Here is a 14,336-nt window from a genome sequence, read left to right as displayed (position 1 = left end):
ATCATGTTTTCAGACTCTATTCTAAGCTCCTCCAAGGCCACAGAGTCGTACTCATCATGACCTGTGAACTGACTTCTGTGTAAAATCAGTGCCCTTTGAAGTACATTTTGAGGAAATGCCTTATTGTACACAATAAGGCATTTCATGTATACATTAAACTGTGCAGGGGGAAAGACCATTTATTTGTCTCATGCTTGGATTAAGAACCCAGTGTGAATAATAGCACTGTGTTATTCAAACACACATCAGAAAAAAGGCAATTAAACACTCCTTTGGAGACATTTCTAATTTGCGACTTTTCAGTGCAACTGCTCGTATATCCATCCTTTGTTGACACACTCATTCATCACGGAGAACGCGCTCTGGACTGGATGCTGCCTTCAGATAATCAGCGCTCACTGTACTGTACGTGTCTGTCCCCAGTTTTCCACCGCAGTGAGCAATGAGGATGGAAATGTAACCAAGGGAACCGACCACAGCGACGGAGTGTACGTTCCTACTGGAAGACACTGATAATGACCGAGTGGAAATAACTGAAGGTCACAGGTGACAACGCTGCAGAAAGTGTGACACTTAAAATATTAATGCAGATAACCGAGCCTTTTCCCGGGCACATTTACACACATTTCTTGCAGAACACCTTTTTTCACAACACACACAGTATATTGGGTCAGTAATTGGGGGGAAACATGGGTATCACATACTTTAATACGTTTTTTTTTTTTTTTTTTAAACACATTTCTCTTTTGCAGTAATATTTATTGTGAAAAAATATATTCTAAACTGAAAATGGATTTTAACGACATGCTACATTCATGAAAGCCACGCAGCAGAAGATCAGAGGCCTGTGGTGTGCATGAAAAGTCAAGAAACAAAAGCCAATACGTCAAAGGGGTCAGGGAGTTATAACGACTTCCTCCTGGCGTGGGGATCGTTCTCGCCCAGAAAGGGGGAGGCCTGTGACGACGCGTTGCAGGAGCTGCAGGAGGCGTGATCCACCCTGTAGGAGATGGAGTTATAAAAGACGGGGTTGCTGTGGCCGCCGTGGGCCGGGCTCTCGTAAATGTCCGGGCCACAGCACATGCAGGAGAACAAGGCCCCGAGTGCGCAGGGCTCCGAGAGCTTCGGCCGCTCGGAGGAAACAAGTCTGCGCTCCTCTCGGGGAGAGGCGAGCAGATTGGTGCAGCTGCTGCCCCCCTCCATGGGAAGGAGGCTCAGGTTGCTGCTGTGTCCGTCTTCGCGGCCTTTATAGCCGACGGCAGCAGTTTCCGCCTCCGCCCCCGACAGCTCCCCGTCCCCCTGCTCCTCCAACCCCGCGTCAGCCCTTCCGCCTGCAGGCTCCTCGGTGTTGACAGTGAGAAACCTCAGGACCACCAGGTTAAGAAAAGCCCCGATGACTGTCAGCCCCACCAAAATGTACATGAAGCTGAAGGCCACGTAGGGAGGTCGCTTCTGGAGGGCATTTGTCTTCTGCAGGGCCACGAAGTCCCCAAACCCGATGGTGGTGAGGGTGACGAAGCAGTAGTAGTAGGCATTAAAGAAGGTCCAGTCCTCAAAGTGGGAGAAAGCCGCGGCTCCGACGCACAAGGTGCCCATGCACAGCAGCAGACCCACCAGGACCATGTTCCCCATGGACACCTCCGTCTTCCGTAAACCCAGGCCCTGCTTGGCTCTGCGCAGGAGGTAGCGGACAGCGGTGTTGATCCTCTCGCCCAGGCTCTGGAACATGACCAGGGTGAGAGGGATGCCCAAGACTGCGTAAAACATACAGAAGGCCTTGCCAGCATCAGTGCGTGGAGCAGCGTGGCCATAACCTACAAAGTCACAGTATATCGCAGGTCACACAATGTCACGGGCTACGGTTTCACGTCTAGAAAGAGTCTTCAGCGAGTGTCGAGTCTCTGCTTCTCAGTTAAAAGCAGGTCTTAAACACTGATTCAAACACAACAGGTTTGATTTAGTGAATGGATTTATAGTTTGAGCCTTCGTGAATCAATATTTTCACATCATCACGGAATCATACGCTTAATGTAAACCTGCTCATCGTGACACAATCACTAAGAGTTATCATCAACCCCAGAGGACCACCGACATGTAGCTGGGGAAGAAGGTCTAAGGCCCGATCCCAGTGTCCCCCCTAAGGCCGTAAACCCTGAACCCTCAAATATACATTTATATAATACTACTAAATAGTAAAGACAAACGGGACAGCAATTTGCTGCAACATATCACGTTTCCATGAAAACATCAAAAAATATGATGTACAATTGTGTGTATTTATTTTATACTTTTTAATCCCCGATTTGAAAGTCTTCCAGTCTCCTCACGAGATGAGAGGTCATTTCATGTAATCTATTTACTCGTTTTTTGACAAATGAGCTTCAATAAATAAATCGGTGTAATAAAATCTCTGTTTACACTCCTCTGATTTCATGTGTTTTGATGTTTCATCTTTAATACTTAATGTTTCTGAGCACCAGTCCTCTTTGTTTACTTCTTTTTTTTTTTTTTGCGTCTCCATGCTTTCACTGGTAACCCCGAGTTTAACGTCGCATTGCTATGAATTGTGGGTAATTCCCATGGGCAAAGTCTACAGAAATGCGTTTTTAGATCTTCTTCTGCCCCCTACTGGCCAAAACGTGATACATGCAGCTTTAAAAAAGAGTGCAAGTTGGGTAGACAGAGAGAAAACGTGCTAATACAAATGTGTAATACAAGACAATTAATCTTGTATTACAACTTTATATCATCAACACCTTTTCGTCACCAACACCCCTGCGCACGCACACAGGTGTAGCCCCTCCCACCCTAAAGGTGCGGCGACGGTACACTTCTGTCCGACGATGTTGGCTCCGCCCCCTCATTCACCTCTCGCGTTGCCCGTCTCGGGTGCGATCTCCAGTCGGCTCCAGTCGGCTCAGAGTTCACCTGTTCAACTTTTACTGACCGGAAGTGGTCAATCAGCCAATAGGAACACTGATTGGAGAGGCGTCATGTTTTAACACCATGTCTACGTCATCACACTGCCAAACTACGAGCTGTTGCATTCTCACACACTGGTTACATTTGATTGAATCCCCATCAGAACATCAAGTCCCTTTTGCACACGGTACATTGTGAGTGAAACTAAAATTGAAATGTATTTTGGGGGGGGGTATTTTTTGCCATGTATTTCAAAAGGGAAATTCAGCTGCTCTTGTGCCATCGTGCTGTTTAAATAACGAAAATATATTGAACATTCTAAAAAGTCCATTATACTCTCTCCATATGCTCAATATGTCCCGGAGATATTTTCATCAAAATGTGGCTTCAGGTCTAAATTAAATTGTCCTCCCACATCAATGCTCACTCAGGACCCTGTCCCACTGAAACATATAATGTCACAAGTTTGAACCCTGCATGAGGTTTTAAGATGGGAACAGTGTATTTTACAGAGAAACATATTGTATGAGGAGATATGAGACGTTTTAAACAACAAGTTTTCTTAATGTTTTGATAATTTCTTTTATTAGAAATCATTGTAACCCCTGTGAATCTTTCTTTACGTGTTTACTATCAGTCCTACTGGGGGGGGGGACTATGTTAAGTCAACATAGTTATTGTTTACAAGGTGCAAATCAATGGGAATAGATACACGGCATGGGGAAACTTCAGTTATATTTGAGCTGCTTGTCCTGTAAGGGTCTTTTTTAGAAGTGGGTATAGGGAGAAATCGTAAAGCATATACTTACCAATTGTTGTGATCACAGTGATGGCAAAATAAAAAGAGCCGCCGAACTTCCACTGCCTCCCGGCGCGGTGCGGCTCGGACTGGAGGACCACCCTCTCCACGTCCCCGTAGTCCTCCTCCGTGAAGCCGTACTTCTGCTTCAGCTCGTGCAGCTTCTGCTCCAGCGCCCTCTTCCTTGAACTCTCGCTGTCCGACTCCAGCGCGTCGAACACGGCGGCTCCGACGAGCAGGTAGCAAAGGATGGAGAGGATGAGAGAGAGGGTCCTGATGTTCTGCGTCTTCATCCTCAACTCCGGAGTGCGCGCGGAGGAAGGGAAGGAAGGAGGAAAGGACGGAAGGAAGGAAGGAGCACGCCCTGCTCGGACGTACAGAGAAAGTTATAAACTGAACAGGGGTGCGTGCACGCGCATGTTTTCATCCCTTGAGATCTGGAGCTACAGCAATTACCATCAGAAGTCCCATCATTGGTTAAATAATCCCTATAGCAGACTTTATCTTTGTTTTTAGGCACAACAACAACAACAAATGACATTGCATGAGCATCTAAAAGTATCTTGGTGTCCTTGATATTATATTATTGGTATTCACAAGTGGTTATGTTGTGTGAATGTTCATTTGTGGAGAGCTTTACGGAAATAACTAAAGCAGAAAGAAATATTATAATTAATCCCTGTCTGTAAATGTAGTTAATTAAAATGTGTTAATCATCCCCCTTTCTGTAACCCTTTATATAAATATTGGGCAAATTTTGCTGCAAACTTTTTCAGACCGACTCTCCCAACTGTTAATCACTGATCCTGAGTGTGTGCGTGTGTGTGTGTGTGTGTGTGTGTGTGTGTGTGTGTGTGTGTGTGTGTGTGTGTGCGTGTGCGAAACAGCTGTGCTTTTCCAGACTTCTACTCTCTTGATTATTTTGCCCTGTGAAGCGTTCATGTGCGGAGCGTTCACAACATACGCTCGGCTAAAGTATTTCTCTGAGCGATGAAGCATTAGCCGGTGGCGCCGCTGACCTTTATCGAGCACACTTAGTCCCTGAGTCATTAACCAAGTCCACCGCACAGACGGAGGAGGAGAGGGGCAGGACAGGGCGATCTGTGCGTCTGCAGGGTTGCCGTGTCGGTGCAGACGGGTTGGTGGAGGCCCTCAGTGGCGTCCGCTGGGCCAACGGGCCTGACTGCTGGAGCTCCATGGACAGTTATTTCATATCCTGTGTGAAGTTCCCATCTATTTCGGAGAAGACGTTCCAATTTGCAGGGAACCCATTCATGCACTAAACCAGGCCATAAAAAAGAAGCCTGAGATCTGTCTTTTGAATCCACGTGCATTGCCTCCATTCCATATAAAACATATGGCTATCTCTACACTGTGTTTTTATCTTCCGGAGACAGCGCAGGACCTCATCCTGCTTTGGTAAGCACAAATGAATCTATAGCCCAGCAGATGTTAACAGCGTATAGCACGCAGACAAGTCTCGATTCTTTTCCTCCCACTGGCGGTAAGAGCAATTATCTCCTTTTGAAAGCAGTTCCCTGGGAGATAATAGACTTGCCAGAGTCCACTTAATGAGAGCGCGCGGTGCTTACAGCAGTATTATTCAACAGCAGTTCTTTATGTAGATTTCACATCGTTTGCAGGAAACAAATGGACCCGCAGAAGAAAGGGTCAATAGAATTGGCGATAGTGTATTTAGTGTAACCCAGAAGTTTGCATTGCATTGGTCGCCTTGACAGAACGCCAATGGCTTTTTCTATAAGAATATGGATGTGAGCCTTTTTTGCATAAATGTAATCACCAGAAAGTAAAAAAGCTACGGGCTATAAACATACTCGACCACGGCGTGATGGTGTTTTGTAATCTCGTTTAGCTACTTGTTAGCAACCGCCTTTTTTTAAAGACACGTAAAAGCTTCGAAATGCACAAGAGGGGTATTATACTATAAGACATTTTTATTTTGTAGAACAAAACATTCAAATCTCTTAAAGGTACAGTTCACCAAAAAATCAAAAATACATATTTTTCCTCTACTTGTGCTATTGATGAATCTAGATCATTTGGATGTGAGTTGCCTATAGTTTTGGAGATATTGTCCATAGACAGGTCTTCATACCAAATGCCCTCGGTCTGGGGGGGTCGGGGGGGCTTTGATCAAGCCGATGTTCGAGGCAGACATCTCTATGGCGGCGATAGCACTACGGCTAAGAGGAAAGATGTATTTTGATGTGTGCGCTGTCCCTTTAAGCCTGTGAGCTGTCCCTTTAAGCCTGTGTTTACCACATAATGTCAGCCATCAAAAGCCCATTGCCTTTGAGACGAGGGAACAGGAAGTGCTAAAACGCTCATTTCCGTGTTGCAGGACTCATTAGCACCCCATCCAGCAGTAAACATGTGCAATCACTGCGAAGGACAAGTGACTATTTTGTAATAAATCCCGAAAGGTAAACAACTCTCCGGCCGTGAAGTAATGATGGCGCATTATCTGATGTGCTCATCTCATATCTCTCGGGACATTTCATACATCCCTTTATCTTCCACAGGAAGACATTAAGAGCAGGATGTCCACTCGCTGCCGTCGAGACACTCATCTGTCCACGTGCCATTCCCGTAGAAAAGGCCGGGGAATATACTGCAAACACGATGCTATCTTTACACCGATAACAGCGGGTTGATAACGGCCGTTATGATGACCGTATGTTACAGAGAAACGGTCGATTTCGGTCTCAAAAAACAAAAAAACGCAGCATCTTTTCAAAGCCTGTTGAATAATAAAAGATTTTTTTTTTTAAACAAGGCTTTATATGAGCTTGCAGGCGAGTATCTTTTTTGATGACAAGTCATCCGTGTCACAGAGGGAAACAGGCTTGAACTTTGCAGCTATAATGTGAACAGTCCTTTGAGCCTTATTAGCCAAAAGGGCACGGACGTGGTCTTCCATCACTCTACGCCACCTTCAGGGAGAGGTGCGACATTCAGGTCGAGGAACCCGGTGCGACGATGGAGTGTTGTATTTCTTCTTCTTTTCTTTTTTTTTTATGCGGATCACTGTTTCCTCAAATGACAGTAAATCGACGCTGACTGCAGTCTTTTTGTGTTTCTTTAATTACTGTCATAGAGATATTTGCGGTTTGAGAGCACCGAGTTGAAACTAAATCGGGTCTATATGTTTCTTCCTGTGAATGTCCTGGTGAGTAGACTACCTCTGCTTTGGGGTTCTGGGTAGGTAAAAAGCAAAGAAACAACCCAAAACAATAACGGTAAACAGATGTATTATTTTGATATCGTGGCTGGAACATTGAAAAGAGGCCACGGTATACAGATCCCTTGCAGTGTTATGTTTAATTAATAAATGATAAGCACCTGTAGGTCAGAAGACTCACAAAAACATGTTCAGACTCAAATACAATTAGAGTGGCCAGAGTCTTTTTCACTGTGTTCATATTTGAGTCGCTCTGTTTATTGTTGTTAGGTGAAGGTGGCTGAACCAGACAGATGTCTAACGTTAAGGAAAGTCTAAGAGGATGGAGGACCACAGGACCAGATGAGAAGAGGATGGAGGACCACAGGACCAGATGAGAAGAGGATGGAGGACCACAGGACCAGAAGAGAAGGATGGAGGACCACAGGACCAGATGAGAAGAGGATGAAGGACCACAGGACCAGATGAGAAGAGGATGGAGGACCACAGGACCAGATGAGAAGAGGATGGAGGACCACAGGACCAGATGAGAAGAGGATGGAGGACCACAGGACCAGATGAGAAGGATGGAGGACCACAGGACCAGATGAGAAGAGGATGGAGGACCACAGGACCAGATGAGAAGGATGGAGGACCACAGGACCAGATGAGAAGAGGATGGAGGACCACAGGACCAGATGAGAAGAGGATGTAGGACCACAGGACCAGCTGAGAAGGATGGAGGACCACAGGACCATATGAGAAGAGGATGGAGGACCACAGGACCAGATGAGAAGAGGATGGAGGACCACAGGACCAGATGAGAAGAGGATGGAGGACCACAGGACCAGATGAGAAGGATGGAGGACCACAGGACCAGATGAGAAGAGGATGGAGGACCACAGGACCAGATGAGAAGGATGGAGGACCACAGGACCAGATGAGAAGAGGATGGAGGACCACAGGACCAGATGAGAAGAGGATGTAGGACCACAGGACCAGCTGAGAAGGATGGAGGACCACAGGACCATATGAGAAGAGGATGGAGGACCACAGGACCAGATGAGACGGATGGAGGACCACAGGACCAGATGAGAAGGATGGAGGACCACAGGACCAGATGAGAAGAGGATGGAGGACCACAGGACCAGATGAGACGGATGGAGGACCACAGGACCAGATGAGAAGAGGATGTAGGACCACAGGACCAGCTGAGAAGGATGGAGGACCACAGGACCAGATGAGAAGAGGATGGAGGACCACAGGACCAGATGAGAAGGATGGAGGACCACAGGACCAGATGAGACGGATGGAGGACCACAGGACCACAGGACCAGATGAGAAGAGGATGTAGGACCACAGGACCAGCTGAGAAGGATGGAGGACCACAGGACCAGATGAGAAGAGGATGGAGGACCACAGGACCAGATGAGAAGGATGGAGGACCACAGGACCAGATGAGAAGAGGATGGAGGACCACAGGACCAAATGAGATGGATGGAGAACCACAGGACCAGATGAGAAGAGGATGGAGGACCACAGGACCAGATGAGAAGGATGGAGGACCACAGGACCAGATGAGAAGAGGATGTAGGACCACAGGACCAGATGAGAAGAGGATGGAGGACCACAGGACCAGATGAGAAGGATGGAGGACCACAGGACCAGATGAGAAGAGGATGGAGGACCACAGGACCAAATGAGATGGATGGAGAACCACAGGACCAGATGAGAAGAGGATGTAGGACCACAGGACCAGATGAGAAGAGGATGTAGGACCACAGGAACATGAGTTCAATAGTATTCATCTCTTGTGTTTGTGTCTCACAGGGCAGGACTCCTCTGGGCTTTTGTCTCACTCTTGGGGCAGCTGAGGGTGGACATCCACCAACCTGTCATCCCAGGACAACGCAGACCCAGCAGACCTCTGAACCTCTCTCAGCACCCCAGAGTCCGAGACCCAGTGAGGACGGTCCTCCCTGTATCTCCACCCCAACACCACACGCCCCATCCGTCGGGACAATGAGGAGGGCCCGTCCCCACCAGCACGGAGGACGTAGTTTGTTTCCATCTGCTTTTTCTGTCCTGATGGTTCAGGAAGCTCCTCACACACACACACACACACACACACACACACACACACACGCACAGCTGTTTGTATCTGCTCAGAAATCAAGGAAACAGGCGGTTCAGGCTGAACGAGAAATAATTTAATTTGTCAAATAGAATACAATATGTTCATGTAACCTGTATGTAGTGTATTTATAGAGTTTATTTACTGAGTAGCACAATTAATAAATGTTCAACAAACCTTCTAAGCATGTATTTATATTAGAAACAATATCATAATATGTATTATGTATGAAACTTTATATACAATAAATATTCACGTTGCTGCTTCAGTTCAGATGTGTAGTAACTGACTTTGTTGTTAAATAACTTTTTTGTGTCGCATCACTGTTCAAATAGATTCTGTTGGACCACCATGGCACCTCAACGGTGAGGCCAATAACTATTTGATTCCATTTGAATTGAAACGTTGCATTTTGTCATAAAACTGTGGAAGTATAAGATTGTGAAGGTATGTAATTCATAAATTTAAAAAACAAACAAAAAGTTAGTAAATTCGTGTTTTGGTATATTATACACTGTTGTAACAATGCTTCTTGGCAATACATGTTATACTGTCGGTATATTATTATTATTAATATTTATTTCCCTTTTAAACAGTGGCCCACAAGGAACATTTATGTGATGAGCAGCACAGCTGAGTGACAGCGTCCATTCAAAATGTGCAAAATCTTGCAACTCTTATTCCGCCGTTGCTATCGGCTCTTGTCTGGCGTCGTTTAGGGGATTGAAGTCTATCAGTAACCAGACATATTGGCAATTTTACAATTTATTAATTTAAACAGGCTTTCCAACGGCATAACATGTGTTGCCAAGAAGCACAGCTACAGAGAAATAATCTACCAAAACACTCCTTTCTGAACTTCACTGAAAAAAAGGTTGAGCACTACTAATATATATATATATATATATATATATATATATATGAATGAATATATAGGGAAGGTAGCACCGTAGTAGCACTTTGGTGGCACTTAAATGTCTCTTAGCACTTTGTAGTTTAACTTTATTGAGGAAATTGTACTTGCTTGATTCTTGTTGTGGGGCTGCACGGTGGTGTAGTGGCTAGCACTGTCGCCTCACAGCAAGAGGGCCGCGGGTTCAAGTCGGAGCGGTCCTTCTGTGTGGAGTTTGCATGTTCTCCCCGTGGCAGCGTGGGTTCTCTCCGGGCTCTCCGGCTTCCTCCCACAGTCCAAAGACATGCTGCAGGTTAATTGATCTCTAAATGTCCCATAGGTGTGAATGTGAGAGTGAATGGTTGTATGTCCCTACATGTGCCCTCGATGGACTGGCGGCCTGTCCAGGGTGTCCCCTGCCTTCGCCCTATGTCAGCTGGGATAGGCTCCAGCGCCCCCGCGACCCTAATGAGGATAAGCGGTATTGAAAATGGATGGATGGATGGATTGATTCTTGTTGTTCTGAGTTTGGACTCATGGTTTAATGCAATTATTGTATTGGATAAAAACGTCAGCTAAATGTAATAATGTATATATATGTAATAATGTATATATATATATATATATATATATATATATATATATATGTAATAATGTATATATATATATATATATATATATATATATATATATATATATATATATAGCCTCCAAATTGTTTTGCTCAGTTGCGAGTGTGTAACCCCCCCTCCCCGTGTGACACTTGTGAAAGTGAAAGTATTGACCTCTCGGTTACGTAAAGGCCGTTTTAACCTTTCACTCCTCCACGGAGGCGTGCCGTCTCTCTCTTTATTTTCACTCCAGACATTCGGCTGAAGCTTCTGAGTTCCGAGGAAATGAAAGTGAAACAGACGCTTCAGCTCCGCGGCGTTCCGGCCGATACGCAGATGATCGTGTCACAGCTGCGTCGACTCGACGACGCGCTCGTGTTGCTCTTCATGGCCGCGTTCAACTTAACCCGACTTCACTCCGCCTTTCAATGGTGCGGGCGCAACGCGTGTTTGTTGTGGCGCTGCGCGAAACGAGCGCTCGTTCTCATAGGCCCGTACGTCTTTCCGCTACACCGGCTCGCGCGCAGCGGCGGCCCAAGTGAGCTCGAGCGCAGCGGCGGCCCAGGTGAGCTCGAGCGCAGCGGCGGCCCAGGTGAGCTCGAAGGTAACGCCGGAGACCCGCCGGAGGTCGAGGAGTCTCGCCCCGAGGGTCAACATGAGGCCGCCGCCGCCGCCGCCGGGAAGAGGACTGCGGACTCTGACCGAGATTTTGCCCTCAAGCGGCCGAGGTTTGAGGAAGAAGAGGGCGAGTTTGACGGCGAGGAGTATCGAGTTGACCCCACGGACGACCTGTACTGCGACTATGACTCAACGTGGGAGGCAGAGGAGCCTCAGTGGGGCGCGCACCCGAGGCCCAGGCGACCAGCGGCGCGTAATGTGAGAGAGGGCTGCACTGGAATGTTTCATAGTGTCTTTATTCATATATTCATATTTCAAAATATATATATAAAATCAGTTGTTTGCTCATGTGGGGAATTACTTTTAATTTATTTTCTGTGTACCAGTTCAAGTTCGGCAGGTATGAAAGTGCCGCAAGAGACATGCAGAACTACAGACATGGCTACCCTGTAAGTTATACACACACACACACACACACACACACACACACACACGCACACACACACAGTCCTGTGTATGAATGTTAACCAAGCACACATTTTTCCCTTTTTAGAATTCCTCACAATACCAGATCAGGCGGCAGCAACGCTTGAACCGAGTATCTGTAAGTACACAAAATGATGACTGTGTGTCTTTGTGACTTTATATTATATGACATGGTTATTTAATATATTTAAAAAATTGAGGTGCAACTCTCCTCTGTCGACCAGGACGACAAGCCCAATCTGCAGTTCTACCTCGGAAAGAAGTGCTCAGAACCTGACGGTAGGCCCACAGTTGCAAACGCGAGTCTTAAACGAGCTCTAAGTTTATCGGATCAGCGTACGTATCCATCTGCATTTGTAAAAAACAACGGTTTGAATCAAGAATAAGGAAAAAAGAAGGAGAGGATGAAGTCCGGATTAATCTTGATCTGTGAAACTATCCTAACATCGATCTACACATTGATTTCCTCCTGATATTTTGTATTTCAGGTGTCTATATAAACAGTTTCCACCACGAATGGTTTGGAGATTATTCCTCACTGGAGTCTGTCCACTCCTACATTCAGTGGTGAGTTACTCTATAATCACAGGTGTCATGTTAAACGTGTAGTTCCCGTTCATAGAAGGCGTTTGTCTCTCTTCAAGGTTGTTCCCACTGCAAGAACCAGGGATGAACTCCGAGGCCCGCACTCTGACAAAAGCAGAAATACAGGTAAACTGCTTAAAAGCTAGCGAGTTTAAAATCCTCAAAAATAAATTCTTCACGCGTTCTGACTCGAGGTTCTACTTCAGGAGTTTTGTCAAAACGACGCGGCGAAGGCTAATCTGTTGACGTCGTACAAGCTCATGTTGGACTTCTACGGTATCGAGTTGCGGGATGAGAAAACCGGCGAGGTCACGAGAGCGTCCAACTGGAAAGACCGATTCCACAACCTGAACTGGTAACTATTTTTCTTTTAAATCAAACCAGTTGTTCACGGGAAGTGAAATCATCAAAGTAATGTCTTTTTGTGTGTGTGTGTGTGTGTGTGTGTGTGTGTCCTTGGACAGTCGAACCCATAACAACCTGCGCATCACCCGCATCCTTAAGTGCCTTGGAACCCTGGGGTACCCTCACTACCAAGCCCCCCTGGTCCACTTCTTCCTGGAGGAGACTCTCGTCCACGGAGAACTCCCGGCCGTCAAGGACAGCGTTCTCAGCTACTTCCTGTTCGCCGTCCTCGACAAGAAAGAACGCAGGAGGCTCCTCAAGTTTGCCTATTCGAGCTATTCCCGTAAAGAGGAGTTTGTGTGGTGCCCCGGCAAGATCCAGAGGATGTGGTCACGGGGAGTTCAAGGCAGGAACGAGCTCAACCCGAACCCGTTGAGTCAATACAGCGAGGACGAGGAAACTTGAGCGCCGCCCGAAACCCATTCTATACTAATGTATACTCTACTGTACCGTACGGCACCCTCAGAGATACAACACGATATTGGTCGTCGTTCAGGATGCTTCGCAAATGGACGTGACCGTGGTTTCTTTCCCCCGGTATGCGGTCCGGTTTTGGGAATGGAGAGAATGTTACAGAGATGCAAAGATGGGAGTAGACTAGAGGGCGGCGGTTGGTGTATTATTATCCAATGATGTAGAGGCAGATGCTACTAATCCTGGCTGATGTTCCCAAGTCCTGCATTGGTTTATCGTGCAGTTATTATGCAAGTGCTTTTGTTTACTTTAATTCTCACACTTAGGTTTCTGGACTTATATTCTTGTTTGTTTTTATGCTCACTTTCACAAACCAAAAGATGCAATATATTCCAACCTGTAAACAAAGCCGTAGTGTAATAAAAGTGGGTGTGGTGTGGATATAAGTATGCCAAATTGCTCACTAGTTTGACTGGTTAATAAATAAATGTCATATTCAGTATGTTCACATCCGGTTGTTTTCTTGATCACTGATCTCTCACCCTGGCATGTATTCATATTATAGTAGAAGCATGAAGCAGAATAATGTGATTAGATTCACAGTAGAAGAAAACTACATTTAAGGCCTAAACATGGAGCAGAATGTTAAACAATAACACAAGGAAAAGGTTTAGGATCAGACTCCTGCTCAGCTCTTTAAACATCACAGCTGACCACTGAAGCAGTTTAGAAGTGAACATGTCTGATTCTGCTAAACTGCAGTAAAGTGACCTCATTAAAGAGAAACAAAGTTTTGATTCATGTTCTAAACCTGTTGATTAGAAATTGGGTTCTACAAAAATATATCATGTCCTCCTCTATGCAAATAATCGGCAGCTACTACCTCATCATTGCACCTCGAATTGAACTTTGACCCTCTTCCTCATATCTGCTGTGCAAAGCATTGTGGGTCCAACGCGATTGGAAACACCCCGTTGTCTTTAGGTGATGAAACGTAAGGAAATATTGAAGTTTTCTCTCCAATTTAAACTCATTACTTCTTTGATTTAGTTTTACTGTAGAAACTGCAGTTTTGTTCCATAACTGAAGACAATAATTGTCGTTAATTGTCTCCATCTTTCCTTCTTCAACCTCTACTCATCTATTTAAGATTTAGGGATTCTGTCCTTTGTTTTAGAACGTGAATATTACATTATTTATTTTACCCTTTGTTGACCCAACTTTCACATACCATCAGGACACACAATAGTATAGCTATTGTCAACCCAATTTAAGACCAAAACTTAATA

At 45.6% G+C, this 14,336-nt stretch overlaps 2 protein-coding genes across 2 annotated transcripts; one reads left to right on the top strand and one right to left on the bottom strand.

Annotated features, from left to right (window-relative positions):
* Nucleotides 1-903: 903 nt before the first annotated feature.
* LOC117731248 (potassium channel subfamily K member 15-like) lies at nucleotides 904-4,014 on the bottom strand. The gene is made up of 3 exons (XM_034533470.1): nucleotides 3,732-4,014; nucleotides 1,258-1,814; nucleotides 904-1,122 (listed from the first exon to the last, which is right to left on the bottom strand). The coding sequence occupies exons 1-3, from the start codon at nucleotides 4,012-4,014 to the stop codon at nucleotides 904-906; spliced, it is 1,059 nt and encodes a 352-aa protein (XP_034389361.1).
* Nucleotides 4,015-10,730: 6,716 nt separating this feature from the next.
* On the top strand, nucleotides 10,731-13,549 carry LOC117731507 (opioid growth factor receptor-like). Its single transcript, XM_034533906.1, has 8 exons — nucleotides 10,731-11,415; nucleotides 11,544-11,606; nucleotides 11,711-11,761; nucleotides 11,868-11,922; nucleotides 12,132-12,210; nucleotides 12,288-12,354; nucleotides 12,435-12,583; nucleotides 12,693-13,549. The coding sequence occupies exons 1-8, from the start codon at nucleotides 10,825-10,827 to the stop codon at nucleotides 13,036-13,038; spliced, it is 1,401 nt and encodes a 466-aa protein (XP_034389797.1). The 5' UTR covers nucleotides 10,731-10,824; the 3' UTR covers nucleotides 13,039-13,549.
* Nucleotides 13,550-14,336: the final 787 nt, after the last annotated feature.

This window comes from Cyclopterus lumpus, chromosome 5 (assembly GCF_009769545.1).
Source record: "Cyclopterus lumpus isolate fCycLum1 chromosome 5, fCycLum1.pri, whole genome shotgun sequence".
NCBI lineage: Eukaryota > Metazoa > Chordata > Actinopteri > Perciformes > Cyclopteridae > Cyclopterus > Cyclopterus lumpus.
Note: the sequence above shows the minus strand (reverse complement) of the source record. Positions and strands in the feature narration are given on the sequence as shown.

Coding starts and splice junctions, on each gene's coding strand:
- LOC117731248 (XM_034533470.1), bottom strand. CDS start 4,014: ATGAAGACGCAGAACATCAGGACCCTCTCTCTCATCCTCTCCATCCTT. Junction 1,815..3,731: donor CACTGTGATCACAACAATTG/GTAAGTATATGC, acceptor GTGACTTTGTAG/GTTATGGCCACGCTGCTCCA. Junction 1,123..1,257: donor CGGAGGCGGAAACTGCTGCC/GTCGGCTATAAA, acceptor GAGCGGCCGAAG/CTCTCGGAGCCCTGCGCACT.
- LOC117731507 (XM_034533906.1), top strand. CDS start 10,825: ATGAAAGTGAAACAGACGCTTCAGCTCCGCGGCGTTCCGGCCGATACG. Junction 11,416..11,543: donor GGCGACCAGCGGCGCGTAAT/GTGAGAGAGGGC, acceptor TCTGTGTACCAG/TTCAAGTTCGGCAGGTATGA. Junction 11,762..11,867: donor AACGCTTGAACCGAGTATCT/GTAAGTACACAA, acceptor TCTGTCGACCAG/GACGACAAGCCCAATCTGCA.